The sequence below is a fragment of the Pochonia chlamydosporia genome (genome assembly GCF_001653235.2).
Source record: "Pochonia chlamydosporia 170 chromosome Unknown PCv3seq00023, whole genome shotgun sequence".
Taxonomy (NCBI): Eukaryota; Fungi; Ascomycota; class Sordariomycetes; order Hypocreales; family Clavicipitaceae; genus Pochonia; species Pochonia chlamydosporia.
This window is the reverse complement of record NW_019154058.1, coordinates 1-15,072: the sequence shown is the minus strand read 5'-3', so window position 1 is coordinate 15,072 and position 15,072 is coordinate 1. Positions and strand designations below refer to the sequence as shown.

General features: G+C 49.4%; 5 protein-coding genes across 5 annotated transcripts; 2 read left to right on the top strand and 3 right to left on the bottom strand.

Annotated features, from left to right (window-relative positions):
* Nucleotides 1–2,092: 2,092 nt before the first annotated feature.
* On the bottom strand, nucleotides 2,093–2,418 carry VFPPC_17216 (hypothetical protein; the record flags this gene model as incomplete). Its single annotated transcript, XM_018294956.1, has 2 exons — nucleotides 2,093–2,227; nucleotides 2,296–2,418. 2 exons carry the CDS (start codon nucleotides 2,416–2,418, stop codon nucleotides 2,093–2,095), a joined length of 258 nt encoding a protein of 85 aa, XP_018135665.1.
* A 752-nt stretch (nucleotides 2,419–3,170) lies between these two features.
* VFPPC_12304 (beta-glucosidase) lies at nucleotides 3,171–5,829 on the bottom strand (the record flags this gene model as incomplete). The annotated part of the gene is made up of 4 exons (XM_018290228.1): nucleotides 3,171–3,988; nucleotides 4,065–4,879; nucleotides 4,935–5,567; nucleotides 5,618–5,829. The coding sequence occupies 4 exons, from the start codon at nucleotides 5,827–5,829 to the stop codon at nucleotides 3,171–3,173; spliced, it is 2,478 nt and encodes an 825-aa protein (XP_018135664.1).
* A 1,024-nt stretch (nucleotides 5,830–6,853) lies between these two features.
* Nucleotides 6,854–7,322, top strand: VFPPC_12303 (hypothetical protein; the record flags this gene model as incomplete). Its single annotated transcript, XM_018290227.1, has 2 exons — nucleotides 6,854–7,032; nucleotides 7,091–7,322. 2 exons carry the CDS (start codon nucleotides 6,854–6,856, stop codon nucleotides 7,320–7,322), a joined length of 411 nt encoding a protein of 136 aa, XP_018135662.1.
* Nucleotides 7,323–11,205: 3,883 nt separating this feature from the next.
* On the top strand, nucleotides 11,206–11,577 carry VFPPC_12300 (hypothetical protein; the record flags this gene model as incomplete). Its single annotated transcript, XM_018290226.1, has 1 exon — nucleotides 11,206–11,577. One exon carries the CDS (start codon nucleotides 11,206–11,208, stop codon nucleotides 11,575–11,577), a length of 372 nt encoding a protein of 123 aa, XP_018135661.1.
* Nucleotides 11,578–11,940: 363 nt separating this feature from the next.
* Nucleotides 11,941–12,267, bottom strand: VFPPC_12299 (hypothetical protein; the record flags this gene model as incomplete). The annotated part of the gene is made up of 1 exon (XM_022428821.1): nucleotides 11,941–12,267. The coding sequence occupies one exon, from the start codon at nucleotides 12,265–12,267 to the stop codon at nucleotides 11,941–11,943; it is 327 nt and encodes a 108-aa protein (XP_022283870.1).
* Between the last annotated feature and the right edge of the window lie 2,805 nt (nucleotides 12,268–15,072).

Sequence of the window (15,072 nt, the reverse complement as noted above, 5' to 3'; positions counted from 1 at the left end):
TCACGCAGACTTCTCAACAAGCAGTACTGATTGATAAGGCCCATACTGATACTGATTGATTGATTACCCATGTTACTGATACTGATTGATTAGCTTATCAGTATGTGCCAAGATATGACGTAGTTGTACCAGCGGCCCGAGTGTTCTCCCCGCAGGCTCGCTTCTATTATTCTCAGTCAAAGTTGTCGTCCTCTCGCACTACAGCTAGCCTTTACCATACCCCTAAGCATGACTTGCGAGTGCTCGCTGATGCTCTCCGTACGAACTAGTCGGGGGATAGACATAGATGCCACAATCGCAGAGATGGAAGGAAGCGAGTCATCAGAATCGCAATCGGATGATATTGATATCACATCATCCAAAGCCTCTAGTCGATCAGGTAAAGGACGTACTCGTACGCTTCGCGCAGCCATGATGGTTAGAGAGGGCTTAAATAGGAGCGTAGTAACTCGGCTCTAACGTCGGCAGAAAGTGTGCAGGAACAGTCAGATTTTTAGTTGTCAAAGTTCCCCAAGAGTATCGAGGGGTTCCAGCCCCTTTAAATACTGAGAATCACGCAGCTCTCCGCAGTAACTCTTTTGCCGAAGCACCGTTGTGCCTCCGCCTCCTCCCGTCGCAGACGTACATTTTGGGTAGAGTTCATCACGGACATCTTCGCTGGTCCTGTTTCCCCATCAACGACACGTTGAAACACATGAGCACGGATACTTCGGGGTGTCGGCCTTAACTGTGTTTTTGTAGCTTGTGAAGCTCATCAGCATAACTGCTAAGTCCCATGCCTATTGCAGGAGCTCTGTTCACTGCACAATAAGGCAGTCTGTACGGTCAACACGTAGTAAGCATGTCGCTCCAAAACTTCATCTCGTTGATGGACACAGAACCAGTCTAGAATTGGTAGTAGGGGTAGAGGAGAACGCACGTCCCTCTACTTTTGTCAGCTGTGCCTCAAGCCATGCTTAGTTCAAATCAGACGGCCCGGTCTGCGTACGTAGCCTTCATTCATGGATCTTGCCTTGCATGAGTATTCTTCAATGTTCGACATCCCCGTCTAAGCCTCCCGAGCTAGTTTTATGGTGGGCATCTCTCTGCTTTCGTTGTATGGATAGTAAAGCACACTCCATATTTTTTTGTCTTCCTCGAGCGATATTGCTGGTTTACTAACCTGCATGCCCGCCTGAGTCGCAAGATAAAATGCTTTATCGATGTGAATAAAACTCATACAAAAACCGACGGCTTTCCAGACCATAGAGGCATAAAAGCATGGAAAATGCGCAAGTATTCCTAGGAAGCTGTCTCAAAAAGCGAAGATAAGAGGGCGGTGACGCTTCAAATAAACTTCATATCAGCCATTTCCCGTGTACTATATGTTGTGTGGACGTCCAAAACTTCCCACACTTAAGGTAAGCTATTTTTGGCTCCTGCAGGGGTAAGGGAGACCCACTTCGGGAAAGCAACAGGACCAACTCTACAGCCAACAGCCGATCAACCAGTGATCAGAAGCCTTTTATGGCATTTATTTATCATTCTTGAATGCCAAATCGGCCCATAACTAATCTAAATCGGCAAAACACCCTACGTCACGTCCATGACGCATCAGAAAATGGTCATTTCTGGCGCTTTTACAGGGGCGCTACGTTGAGCCAGTTCCAGCTCGTCGAGGGACCAATCAACTAAACATTTGACAAGTCATTTGTGGCCACACACTCCACCACTTGGGTGTAACCTGAATTCGCACCCACAGACAACATTTTGTAAGTAATATTTGCGATTTGCCGTAGTTATGCCTTTTGCACAACGAAGGCATATCGTTGGTGTAGGTATCAAACAGCATCACCCTACTCGACGAGCACAACGAAATAAATGCCGAGATGACATAAGTGAGAATTGAGAATAGTTTGTAGCGTCATTTATCATTGTCGCGTTCTCCCCATCACGGTTTCCTTCAAAACCCGCCGGCCCATGCACCACAATTCCTCTCAGAACACACCTTAGTGTAGATGTACGTGATTATTAGAGTATTACGAGAAATTCAACCGCCTTTGAATTCTCTATATAGAATCTATGTTTGCATGACCAAATTGATCGTAGTCGACTATCTGGCTGTGTGGCCAACCCCAAGCAAACCTCTATGAGTCCTGCTCACGATAGAGTATCCCAACCAGACGCAAAGAAGGAGGGAATCATAAGCGTCCAATATTTTTTGCACAGAGCTAGGTTGATGATCATACTCCACTAAATGTGGCATGAATCAGAGAAAAGACTTAGAGCTTCAGGTAAGGAGAGGGCTTACGGAGCCTCATGATTCCACGAGTATCCATCATAACGATCAGGGGACTCGTATGACTCCAATTCAGCGTTTCGTCTGGAGATTGAGTCTAGGCAGCTATCGGAGACACCGAGGATCGTCATAAATCTCATGTAATAGAATGATTTCCAAGTAATTAATTGGTTGTTCTCCTGATTCTTATCTCACATGAAGCGGGTCACAAGAGGCGTGTGCATGATGGCCGCGTAGAGTCCGCGTAATCGTTCTTGGGTCAAAAGGGAGCATGATGATACAGTATCACCAATAGCAAGTAGCTCAGGGAAACTCCGGGAGTTGCTCAGGTTGGCTCAGGTTGGCTCAGGTTGGCTCAGGGGCGCTCAGGTAACTCAGTGAGACTCAGGGACTGCTCAGGTTAAAGCAGCCACAACTCAGGAACTCCTTTGAGAAAGGAAACTGGGTCCGTCGTGATTCCGGTTTTATACTGTGCTGTTATAGTATCATACTCCGGACCCTTTGTACAGTAGTAGTAGTACGGTTCGTCGGCGCATGGGGGGCAGCGCTGGCTAGTTGCACATGTTGAGCACGTTGGAGCCATTATGCGTCGAATCCGGTAGCAGCTCAATTGGCCTCAAGTGCCGCTCCCGACTGTCATAAGAAGCTGATATAGTGTCAGCCATTAGATAGAAAGAAACATAATTCTCATCAATTAACACAATGCCCACTGTGATCCCTGTGGAGCCAATTGTCTGACAGTAATTAATACGAGGAGCTCTCAGACCGACTATTCGTCCACGGAAAGCCCACCCACCCCCATTCCTACATTGTTCAGTGCGTACTAGCGGTTCCAGTGAAGTGAGGGCCGAGAAGGAATCGTCGGATCTCACACTGCCTTCTGCCAAGCTGGTCAATTGGAAAAGCTGAGCCAATCGACATTGACGAAGTCAGCGTCCTGGTCGCTCACAAAGGTTAAATAGACTGTATGCATTCCAGTCGCAGGGCTAATGTTGGTCGAGACGGTCTTCCAACTCTGCCAACCGCCGGTGTTTGAGACGGAGAAGTTGCCAATGGGCGTTGCTGTCGGACTGTCTAGCGTGATTCGGACTTGGCCCTCAATACCACTCGCTGCCCCGGATGAGACTCGCGCGGTAAAATTTGTGGCGCCGTTGCTGCCGAATTCGACATTGCCATAGCCAAGCCAGTTCCCGCTATGAATCCAGCCCACATTAATACCCCCATCCGCATCCAAGGTTCGCTCGGTTTGCGTTCCGTTGTTGGAGGTGTGTGCCTCGGCCTGAATAGTGGAGTTCGCGTTTATCAGACGGTTAGTCGATATGGTATTTGTTAACCTTATGTCGCGCGAGCTTGCACCAATAGAGATATTGAACACTCCACTGGGCATGACCCATTCCTGGGATGTTACATTCCAGTAGCTCAGGTCCTTCCTCCTCAGTTCAAACGTAACTGTCCCATGCTCGCCGGGTTGGAGGCTGATCTTCCTGAAGCCGCGAAGCTGCTTGGCCGGCGTATCTGGCACCGAAGGAGGGAAGCCGACGTAGAGTTGAGCTACTTCGGCACCGACACGTTTGCCGGTATTCTTGATCGTCACAGACACATTAGCGATGGTGTCGTAAAGGCTCGTGTTGCCGCCAGGAGCAAGCGTATTCGTAGCGGGTTCCTCTACCAGAAACGCAGTAAGGTCGGCATAGTCGAATGTGGTGTATGCTTCGAGAAGTTAGCCCAAGATCCAGGACCTTGCGTGACAATAAGAGCTTGCCAAGCAACTACTGCGAGCACTTACAAAGACCATACCCGAACGCATATCTTGGCTCCAGGCCTTCTTTGTCAAAGTGTCTGTAATCAATATAGAGTCCCTCCCGAAAATCGTCACTGGCTTCGTTGGTGATGGCAGTCCCGTAGTCGGCCTCCTTCATCGCAATCGTGTAAGGGAGCTTTCCAGACGGCGTTGAATCCCCATAGAGTACGTCGACTAGCGCATTTCCGGACTCCTGTCCTAGAAGGCCGGCCCAAATAATGGCAACCACGTTACGAAGTGCCAGGATGGGTTCGAGAATTAGTGGCCCAACGCTATGGATCACGACGATCGTAGGCTTTCCAGTGTTGTTGACCGCTTCCACAAGTTCGTTGCCGCTCCTATCAGGGTTTAAATTAGATCGGTCGCCTCCATCAAACTCTTCGGCTGAATAAGAGCTGAGAAATACCACCGCCGTCGCTGCTGCGTTTGCCGCCATAGCGCCGTTGCTTGGGTCATTGCTAGTCGAGTTCGCAACAACCGTGCCTGCTTTCATTATTGCATCAAGTGGAGTCACGAGTTGTGGAGCTTCCGCAGCTCCCGAGCCGCCACCTTGATACACTGTGTCCGCGGTGGTATTTGCCCCGATTATCGCCAACCTGTCGGATTTCTTCAGAGGTAGTGTGTTGTTATCATTCTTCAGAAGAACGATGCCGTCTCGCGCTATTTTCCTTGCCAACATCTTGTGGTCATTCGGCACAGAGACGTTCGAAGGAGGGTAGCCACTGTCTTGGCCCACTAAATACCATCCGGCCAAGATACGTGTGACCATGTCATCAAGACGGCTTTGAGAGACATTGTTGCTATATCCTAGTCAATATCCGTTCATCTCGCTTAGCTTCGGAATAGAAGACAAACCTAGATATTGCATCTGTGAGATTGCCGCCCCAGTATACTGGGTCATAAGTTGGGAAAGGGAAGGCCATATCTAACCCGGCATTGGCGCTCTCGGCTGTAGAGTGCTGCGCACCCCAGTCGCTCACAATATATCCTTGAAAGTCAAGCTCGTCCTTTAGCAGGCCCTGCAGCAGCAGCTTATTTTCACAAGCATGAGTGCGATTGACCAAGTTGTACGAACACATGATTGAGGCCACGTTAGCTTTAATGGCGTCAGCAAAAGGCCAGAGATAGAGCTCATGATTTGTCCGATCGTCGATGTTCGAGCTGATTGTGTGCCGATTTTTCTCTTGTTCATTGCCAATGACATGTTTTGCGCAAGCTTGAACCCCAGCTGCTTGCATACCGTTAATGGTGTTTGCCATTGCGATGCCTGTTAGGTAAGGATCAGGGGAGAATCCTTCCCAATTCCGACCTCCGGCTGGAATCTTCCCAAGAGGACCACCCGCTGGCCCGAGGAGGACATGGACGCCGGCCGCTTTTGACTCGGTGCCGAGAGCAAACCCTCTCGAATAGATCAGCGACGTATCCCATGTGCTGGCCGCCTGGATCCCAGCCGGAAAGACTGTCGCATTCTTTAATAAGAATTTGACGCTAGGATGTATCAGATACTTTGAACAGTTATATTCGTCGGCATCACTCACGCGAGAGGGCCATCCTGGAGACAGAGAGCCGGGTACCCAATAGAAGGAACTACCCGTGTCAACCCGGTGCAGCTCTCATCCCGACTATAACCGGTAACCATATTGATCTTGTCTTGCTGTGACAATCGCGGCAGGGCGGCGATTGCTTTATCATAAGGTCCTGCCCAATCGCCATCTCCAGCCTTGCTTAGGACTGGAGAGGCTAGAGCCATAACGTATAAGGTAACGAAGTGCATTTGAACTTCACGGTGGCGAGCGTGGCCGGGGTATAGTGCGCGGTATCTGGTTGAAATTCTGTCGAAACTTAACTGACTTTACAGCGACATTCCTCATCTTTATACCTGGACACTTCCACTGCCCTCAGGTCGATGGAATTATTGAACCAGACTAGCACTCCGCATCCGTATCATCGACCGATACTCCCTTGGTCTTATTCGGGCCGTCTCCATGCACAACAGGCGAAATACTTGCGCGGAAAGCCCAAAGGGAATAGCTTCGTTCTGAGCTGAGGCGCAGCCAGCCATTCAACTGGGACTATTGAGCATCGGACGCCACTTAAGAAAGATACCATTGCAGGGACCGAGAGACCCAACGGTGATTGGAACGTATGCGCTCGTGATCGACCATAAAGCGACGATGCCGATTGGAACCGTCAGGGCCAGAGAAGGTCCGCCACCACTATCATAGTTCACCGTGGAACAACGTACGTGAGATAATTAGCTCCACAGGTAACATAATTGGCATCATACAGATCTATGGGAATTATCCTGAAGAGTACGAGTCAGAGGTACGGTAGTTCGGAGCCCTTGCAAGGGAAAGACCTGCTTTTGTGGTGCAGTTCTTGGAAACGAAGCTGCTGGCGGCGCCTGAGACGGCGTGTGTGAGCCTTGATCTCGACGTAGGTCCAAACACCACGCATTATAGCGTCTGTGTTCCGTGAGGACCTGACCGAGCGTGGTATGGAGCGTGGGACTGGTTGTTTGTGTGACACTGCGGCTATGGGCACGTGTCGTGTGGCCAACCACATTGCTCAGGAACACACTACCGCGGCGGCTTGGCAGGGAAATACGCCGCCACCAATCATCGCAATCCCTGTCAAGGCGTATCCAACATGAACTGCACTCCATTATATCCAGAACCGTCCAGATGAAACCGGATTGAGCTCAAGCCACGAAGGGTCCCCCCGGAGTCCACCGTGTGATTCCATTATTGGCCTCGGCAGTCCAGCAGTTGGGAATGGGGGGTACAATTGAGCCTGGGGCACAAGTGGGGCAACGGTGGAAAGCTACAACCAATCTCACAATTACCATCCCTTACGGAGCGGCCTGGGGTTACAACCATAAGCACGCTCGCATTCAACAGCAGCTACTCTGCGCTGGCCCACTCTCCTGCCAGCTGTCCTTCTCTCGTGCATGGTGAGGTACCGGACAGTTTTGAGGAATGAAGGGAAGGACTGACGGTTCAAATCTGAAGCGCTCGTTTTTATAAACGCGACACTCAAGTTTCATTTGTCGTACGATTTGTGGCGTTGGAGCCACTTGCACAACCGCGTCGGAGACTCGTCGCCCACCCCCAGCGTCACCACCCAGTCATATATCAGCCAGAAAAGGACCGAAACGAGTACTCGTGGGGACTTGGCGGTAGAAATTCCGTCGCATCGACCTCGCAGCTTTCTGGCAGGACTGTTGGCATGTGTCAGCCTTGAGGAACGAAAGGGCTTTTAACAGGTGACAAAATCGGAAGCGATTTTTCAAAGGAGCCCTTGAGGAACGAAAGGTTGATCTGGCGGCGGGTTTGTGAGATGTTTAGAGCAAAGTTTTGGAGTTTGATTTCTTAAGGGATTTTCGGGTGATGCGCCGGATCCGGTGATCTGCCGGATTTACACCGCTTCATTCACTCAACTTCAACGTCGAATAACTCAACAACCATAGCTACCATTGACGAGCCGCTAGATTTTCTGAAGTTATCAGAGCCGATTAATTATGCTAAGAGAGCATTGCGCTGTAATTGCGACGGAGCTACATTGCGATGTCGACATCAAAGCAAAGAGTGGTCAAGACGTGATGCTATCTCTTTGTATAAATCACAGCTGTCAAAATAACAAGAACGAGAACTTATTGCTTATAGGCATAAGTTTTCGTCACGTGCCATTCCACTGACCCTGACTATGGCCCATAATTCCGTCCAGAATATAGCGAAAATGGAGGTCAGAAGGGGCTGGTCGGAGAGGTTCATCAAACGCCATGGCAAGAACCTTGGTTGCGGCTAGTTTAATGAGTTTGACATGGAGGGAAAGAGATCAGATGATGCATCTAGGCATAGCGCATATCTTAATCTGGTAGTTTTGGTCACAGTCTCTCAGTTTCGTTGCTGATGGTGAAGGATCTGCAAAAAATTCGAGGAATACGACATCGCCCCTTGGCAACACATATAACACGGATGAAAAAGGCTTTCTCCCGGGCGTCATCGATGGATTCAAAGGGGCTTTTATCCTTAAACTCAAAGAGCAAGACAAGTTGCCTATCGCATCGCAAGACGGTAGGCAATCCTGGGTTAAAATCCTGCCTTACTCTGTTAGGACATGACCTCCCCGCCCCATTCCTCACATGCGAAGACAAACCAGCTCGGGTCTAAGGTAACTGGCTCATATAATTCAACCTACAGAAGCAATCAGACCGATCTTTGACATCATAAATGGAGCGGGCAGAGCATAGGCTTAAAGACGGGTGGTGCCTTGTTGGCTGACCTATTGTCACCTCAAGAGGTCGAAAAAGTCGCGGTTTTCTCCTTCCCATTAGAAATTTCAAGTCTTTATGTTAATATCAACTTCCTATAGTGATATGACAAGCACCATATTGTAACTGCAGGGTTTCCTCATTTCCAAAATCGGTTGCGGCTCTTGGGCCTTTTCCCCTGTTCTGCCGTTTCATCTCATATGCAAATCAATCCATACGGTGGATAGCAACAACCAACGCCTTATTAGCATTCTTAAATAAGATTTCTGAACTCATTTAGCAGCGCTTTTGAAGTTTCCTTCTCTCTAGAAACGTTGGGAGTGGGTGGAAATCACCTGAGGAGAGAGGGCAGAAATGGGTAGGTGTGCCCCTAAAAGCCTCCCAATTAAAGTCAAACTGCTCTGAGATGCGACTCGAAGGCACTATAAGATATTTAGTCTCGGCAATCAGAGCAGAAAGCGCTGAAATTTTCGGAAAGATCATCTCTCTGCCCAAAGAGATCAGCTTTGGCACACTGGTGCAGCTCTGCGTAGGCCGCTCAACTCCGTTTGAAGAAAAGCGGTGATGGACGACCAAGTCAATAAACAGGCGCTGTAGAATGAAATACATAGTGTTAGAAGACAAAAAGACGTTGCGAATGCAAAAAGTTCTTGCTGTTGAGAGGAGGAGGCGAGTGGAGGCGAAATCGGAGAGAATGCGGCGGATAACGGAAGATAAGTATTAGAAATGGAAGACATATTAGTAGACATAATAAGAACTATAAATCCATAATCAGGATATGGTACAGGAAATGATGCGCAAATGACGGGTGGCTTCTGACACCTCCGAGAAGTGTAGGACCGTTCAAGACGAAACAATCGTCGCCTCTCCGCTTATAGTATAGGCGCCTGTAGCGTCGCAGGCACAAAACAAGCTAAATAATATCATAGAATAGACACAAAGGACCAGTCCAATATACACGTTCCTTCCGACATGACGTTATATGGTTGTTGAAGTTGAGCAAGGAATAATGGTCGCATTTTGGAACCCCGGGTGGCCACAGCGAAATTGCAAGCGATCATGAAGGCTTCATAGCTGTTAATTAGAATTACAGCATTTTCTGGTATATTTTCGTTAGATGTCAACTTTTTGGATAATTTAGTAATGAGATTGTGGAGTTGTTGTTAGTTTACATCAGGAATGCATTTGCGTGTAAATCCGGCAGATCACCGGATCCGGCGCATCACCCGAAAATCCCTTAACGTAAAATTGGGCACATTCAGAAGTTGGGGGAGGAGCTTTTAGTGGCCGATTCCAGTGCGGGGTTTAGGATGCCGAACTAGGGGTGCTGTAAGGAGCAAAATTCGGCAGCTGATACCCTGAAATATCTAGTCAAAAACGTCATCTGAGAACAGGTTCAACCCTACTACTAAACCAATGCTAAAGGAACTTGAGTAGAGTTCTTTTATTCTCCCCAAAATACCAGGGATCGAGTTCATTTTACAGCAAGGGTAGAGTTCAATTTAGGTGGATACCTCCAGGACCAATCATCTTACACAGCGCGTCTTGAATTGCCAGTGACGCGCTACCGCGTAAAGGGGCCAGTCGTTTGTTTGACCGGCCAAGACACACTTAAACATACGCATACGCATCGTAAATATGGATCCATTCGTTTATCTTGAGAGGTATCGGGTCGTAGTATGCCAGAAATGCGAGTTTGCGTGCGTGTCAGAGGAGGTATCCACTCATCTCTTATCGAAACACCATGATCTACCATGCACGACGAGGCGAGCGATTACAGAGGCTGTTGCACATCTGCCTAATATCCGCCGCAATCAAGCTGACCTCTTTGAATTTCAATTTCCGCCTCCTAACACGAATCCAATCCCCCACTTATCGCCGCTACAGACAGACGGACTCAAATGCCGAAGGTGTCCGTATGTTTTAAGACACGAGAAGAAGATGAAACAACATTGTCGAGATTGCCATAATTGGCAAAACACGCAAGGCCGTGGGCGCCCACGTCTTGACCGGAAAGATGCGACGATAGGCACGTCAGGGCTGCCACCCGAACTACCTTGGAGAGATAACGTACACTGTCAAAGATTTTTCCTGTCACGGGACGCAGGCTTTCTATCCATACGTATGGAAATACATCGGATTCGGGCGGAGCATTTTTCCCTGGCAGCCCCAAAGTAGCGTCGCAATACATTGACACTGGGCAAAGTCAGGCGGCTCTGGTGTCCCAGACAGCTGCGGCATAATCAACGCCTGCACAAAAGCCGGGCCGTTCCTCAAAACACATCAATCACATTTAATTCATAATACTGTGACGAACACGCAGGAAGCGTGAAGCCACCTCGATGGTGTTTCTGTGTAGGGTACGTGTATTTGACAATTTGGTTGGCTCCGCCCCGCGTACGGAGACATGCTGAGGTGGGTATGACGTCATTTCTTGTATTTCCATACATATGGAATAAGTTCCATATGGACCAAGGTACCGTAATCCATACGAAAAACCTTCCATATGGAATATGGAATATGGATAGAAAGCCTGACGGGCCGCAAGCGGGTGGTTCGAGGTTAAGCGCAAGACTGCAATTTGCAAATCTAAGCTAGCTCGTGTACACTACGCTGAAGCCCTTCAAAGTGCTGGATAGCCACGCGTGTAGTTTCATACAGTTTCATATGAAACTGAAACAGCCCCTGGACCCGGGTTCATATGAAACTGTAACACTCCGAGTTTCATATGTTTCAGTCGGTTTCATATGGTTTCATATATCGCTGATGCGTCTCAAATATCCTAAGTACTTAACCAAGAAATTTCGCAAACCAAATGCCTTCAGCGCAGTTGAAAACTTGCTAACTACAATTATGTCATCAGCTTCGCCCGCGCCCTTGCTATCAGAGCCTTCTGATAAACTCTTGGCACCTGCTTCACCTGACTCACCTGTTCCCTTGAAGCGCACATTGGATCGGTCTCCCTCTGATCGGGCCGGCAAGCGCGCTAAAGTTAAGGGCCGTACAAACAAAAGGACTTGGAACGAGGCGCGTGACCCTGACGAAGAGAGAGGAGAGAAGGCTCGAGATAACTCATACCACGAAATTTGGTACTGCAAGCACTGCGACTCCGCAAAAAAGCCGAACTCGGTAACAACCAACCTAAGCCGAGCCCGCAAGCACCTACGGGACTTTCATGGCATCCGAGTTGTGGAGCAGGTAGAAGGGTCAGTCTTCTACACCTAACCAGCCCGTGGACCGAGCTTGAACCGAAATGAGACCGAAGGGTTTTCACTGAATTGGCGCTGCTGACCTACAAAGGCCCATTTAAAATGGCCGCTTTTGAGCAACCACTGCCGGATGATATCCGAAGTTGGTCATGCTATTCCACTTGCCAAAGACGTAACAATCATCCAATCTAAATCCAGACTAGCTCGAATGTTTATTATCAATTCTGCACAACAGGATTGGTTCGTATATGATACTTAGGGGAGCATCTTACATCTTTCAATTACGGTGCGCAATTAGGTCAGAACGTCCGATTCTGTCGTCCTTATCTGATCATATCTTGCAGTGTCGATCCGTTTTGAGCACTTTCTATCTCCTCATCTAACTCTCCCACGTGGCTACCTCGATCATCACCAATAAGAACTTTGTAGGCATGGCTTTGTTTCCGTCACGACCAGCATGTACACTCGATGGTGACTCTCTGAGCTGCACTATGCCCAGATTCTGTACCGCAACCCACTTGAGATCGTGCGACGTTTCCGCTAGCCAGATAAGTGGGGGCATGCCACGGGCAATGGAAAGCCTAACAATGTAGGCCACAAGGGACAGCCCAACGACAATAGTCTTGTCGTCCGTGACCGCCATCGCCAGCTTGGCAAGCGCACACTGGTTTCCAGTAGTAAGGGGACTTCCCATATGAACATACATCTTCTGCCTGCAAATACCTTTCCCATGCTCATGGCAAAAGCTATCAGGGGCTCAACCTGGAAAGTGGAGGTGGGTCAAGCACTAGATTCCACAACTTCAGTAGCGATTAGCGTCTGTTCATAGGAGCGGGCTACCCTGATTCAGCAGGGGATCTGGTGTTTCGTTTACATCAATATTGCCGTTTCTATTTGTCTGGCTCTTTTGATTCCCCTTACTTGGGTTGGTTGGCTTTGTTGGGATCACTTCGAACTTATGAATGTTGTGGGCATGCTAAACAACGTTACGAGCGGCGTCGTAACGTTAATTCCCGAAGGAATTGTCGGGCAAATCCACTGAAGCAGCTAGGCCTCAGTGGACGCGCACCTCTCTAGAGCACCTTGGGCTACTCTAAATCGAAAGACCTGGTGGGAATGTTCGCGGAAGAACTTGGAACCCAGGCATATCTATGAGCGAAGGCCAGGATGGCCTAGCTTGAGTAAAACCCTACCGTGGAGGTCACGGTAGGCATCGCTATGTTGGATAGTTGGGGAAGGCAGAGGCTGCCGGGAACCGCTATACTGACAACTTATGGCCGAGGCCAGCAGGGCCACGGAATCTACACTGAAGTTGGATGTTAGAAGGGAGTTGCCAGCACCACCACTTCGGTTATCATTAAGGAAAGCATAGCCGGAAAAAGCAAATATGAGGGGTAAAAGGCTCGGACGAAAGGAAGTTTACTGAGTATTAAAAGTCTGGAGGAATAGGCAATCCGAAGGCGAGGACACACACATACAGACAGAAATTGAACGGACTGTTTTTTGGCCCATGACTGCCAAAAAGCAAGCTACTGCTATACTGACACACGCCGAATTGGGGCCCGCACATACAACCGCAAACCCAACAAAGCCCAACAGGATGCCATCACAAAACCACCCAATACAAAAACCCCCCGCAGTCACCCGACCCGCACACCATAGGCCCCAACACCCAAACACGACAGCGACACCCCAAGATCAACCTACAAGCCTACTGACCAAGGTCGCACAGTCTTGCCTAGTACTACCTGCCTACTATTAAGACAACCGGATCCGAGCGACACACACCCCCCCCACCGCCACCCGCCCTAGTTCGAGAACTGCTGGACTATGTGATACATTACGGGCGACTCCGAAACCAGACGCGCCTAGCTCTATTAGCCGCGACGCAAACCCCACAACGCCCCCCACACAGCAAACAGCACAACACCGCCAACCCCCGCCCGACCCCACCGACCCATGCAACCAAAAACAAATACCAAAAGACCACACACACCATCACACCAACGCAAGGCCAGGCGCACGAACAAACAAAAACAACCACGACGCCACAAGCAACAACGACAGCCCCACACAAAGCCCCAAACGACCACAACAGAGAACAACAACAAATGAACAGAAAAAACACAAACGACGCCACAGAACCCACATCCCAGCAAAGAATAACACGCCCCACATAACCAACAACCATAACCAACACCCACGCCCGCCGACGAACAGTAAAAAAAAAAACCCCCCACCCAACAACACAACGCCGGCATCAAACCGCACGCCAACACAAACCCGCACCAAACAACACCCGGCCGATACACCCCACAAAAGCCACACCACATCGGGCAACAGCGAATCACGAACGCACCCACCTAGAAAAGGAACCCACAAACCGAACGACGCGCAAGACAAACACGCCCACCACACAATGAACCAAATAATCACAAATCAGCCAAAAACCACAGCACCACCAACGAACACAAAGCAAGAAGCAAAAACCACGAAACCAAACCACCCACACCAACAAGGACGCACGCACCCAAAAACAATCAAACAAACCCAACACCAACTGCGCCCCGCACAAAACCACTCAAGAAGACCGAACCCCCACCCAACAGCCACCCACCCCGAAGCACACACGAGCAACGAAATACAACCCCACCCACCCAAAACCGTCCCCCCCGCACCCCACCGCAGGACCCCCCCCACACGAACAACACACCGAAACAAACGACCACCACAACCACACACAACAAACCGGCACCAGACCCGAACACGACGCAAGACACAGCCCAAGAACACACACAAACAAAAGCGACAGAAACGCACAACGCGCAAAACCGCCCAAACTCTACGGGCACATCTCCACACCACGCCCGCAAACCAGCAACCCACCCAACCCTCCGCACGCAAACGAAACGGGGACACACACACCACCAAAAGACGAGCCACCCGGAAACCAACAGAAGAAAACACAAAACACAACATTGAGCAAGCACACCCGCAAAACCGAAAACGACCAAAAAACAACCCCGCCTTAAAACGGCAACGACAAAACAAAGACAATATAAAACCCACAAAACGATCAACAGAACAAGCTGAGCCGAAACCACACAAACCAAGAATTACCAACCCAGACCAAACACACATCAAAGACCACCACAGCCAAACATCCCCGCCCAAACACCCAATCCAAAAACCCCCAACCACAAGGCCCAGAACCACAGAACAAACACAAGCACCCAAGACAAAACCGACAGCACAATCCCACAGACAAACCACAAACCCCCAGACCATTTTTTCTTCTTTAACAACACGAAAGCTCGCCAAACCACGCACCCACACCAAACAACCAACGTCAGACCAACACGACAAAATGAAATCCAGGAAAAAGCCCAACAAAACAAGAGGACGCCTCGGGAAACAAATAAGCGTGCAAGGACGACAGGCTAACTGAATTAAGAAACTACGTAGGCCACGGCGACGTTAGCTTGATCACAGTTCGATCCTCACGTAGGTC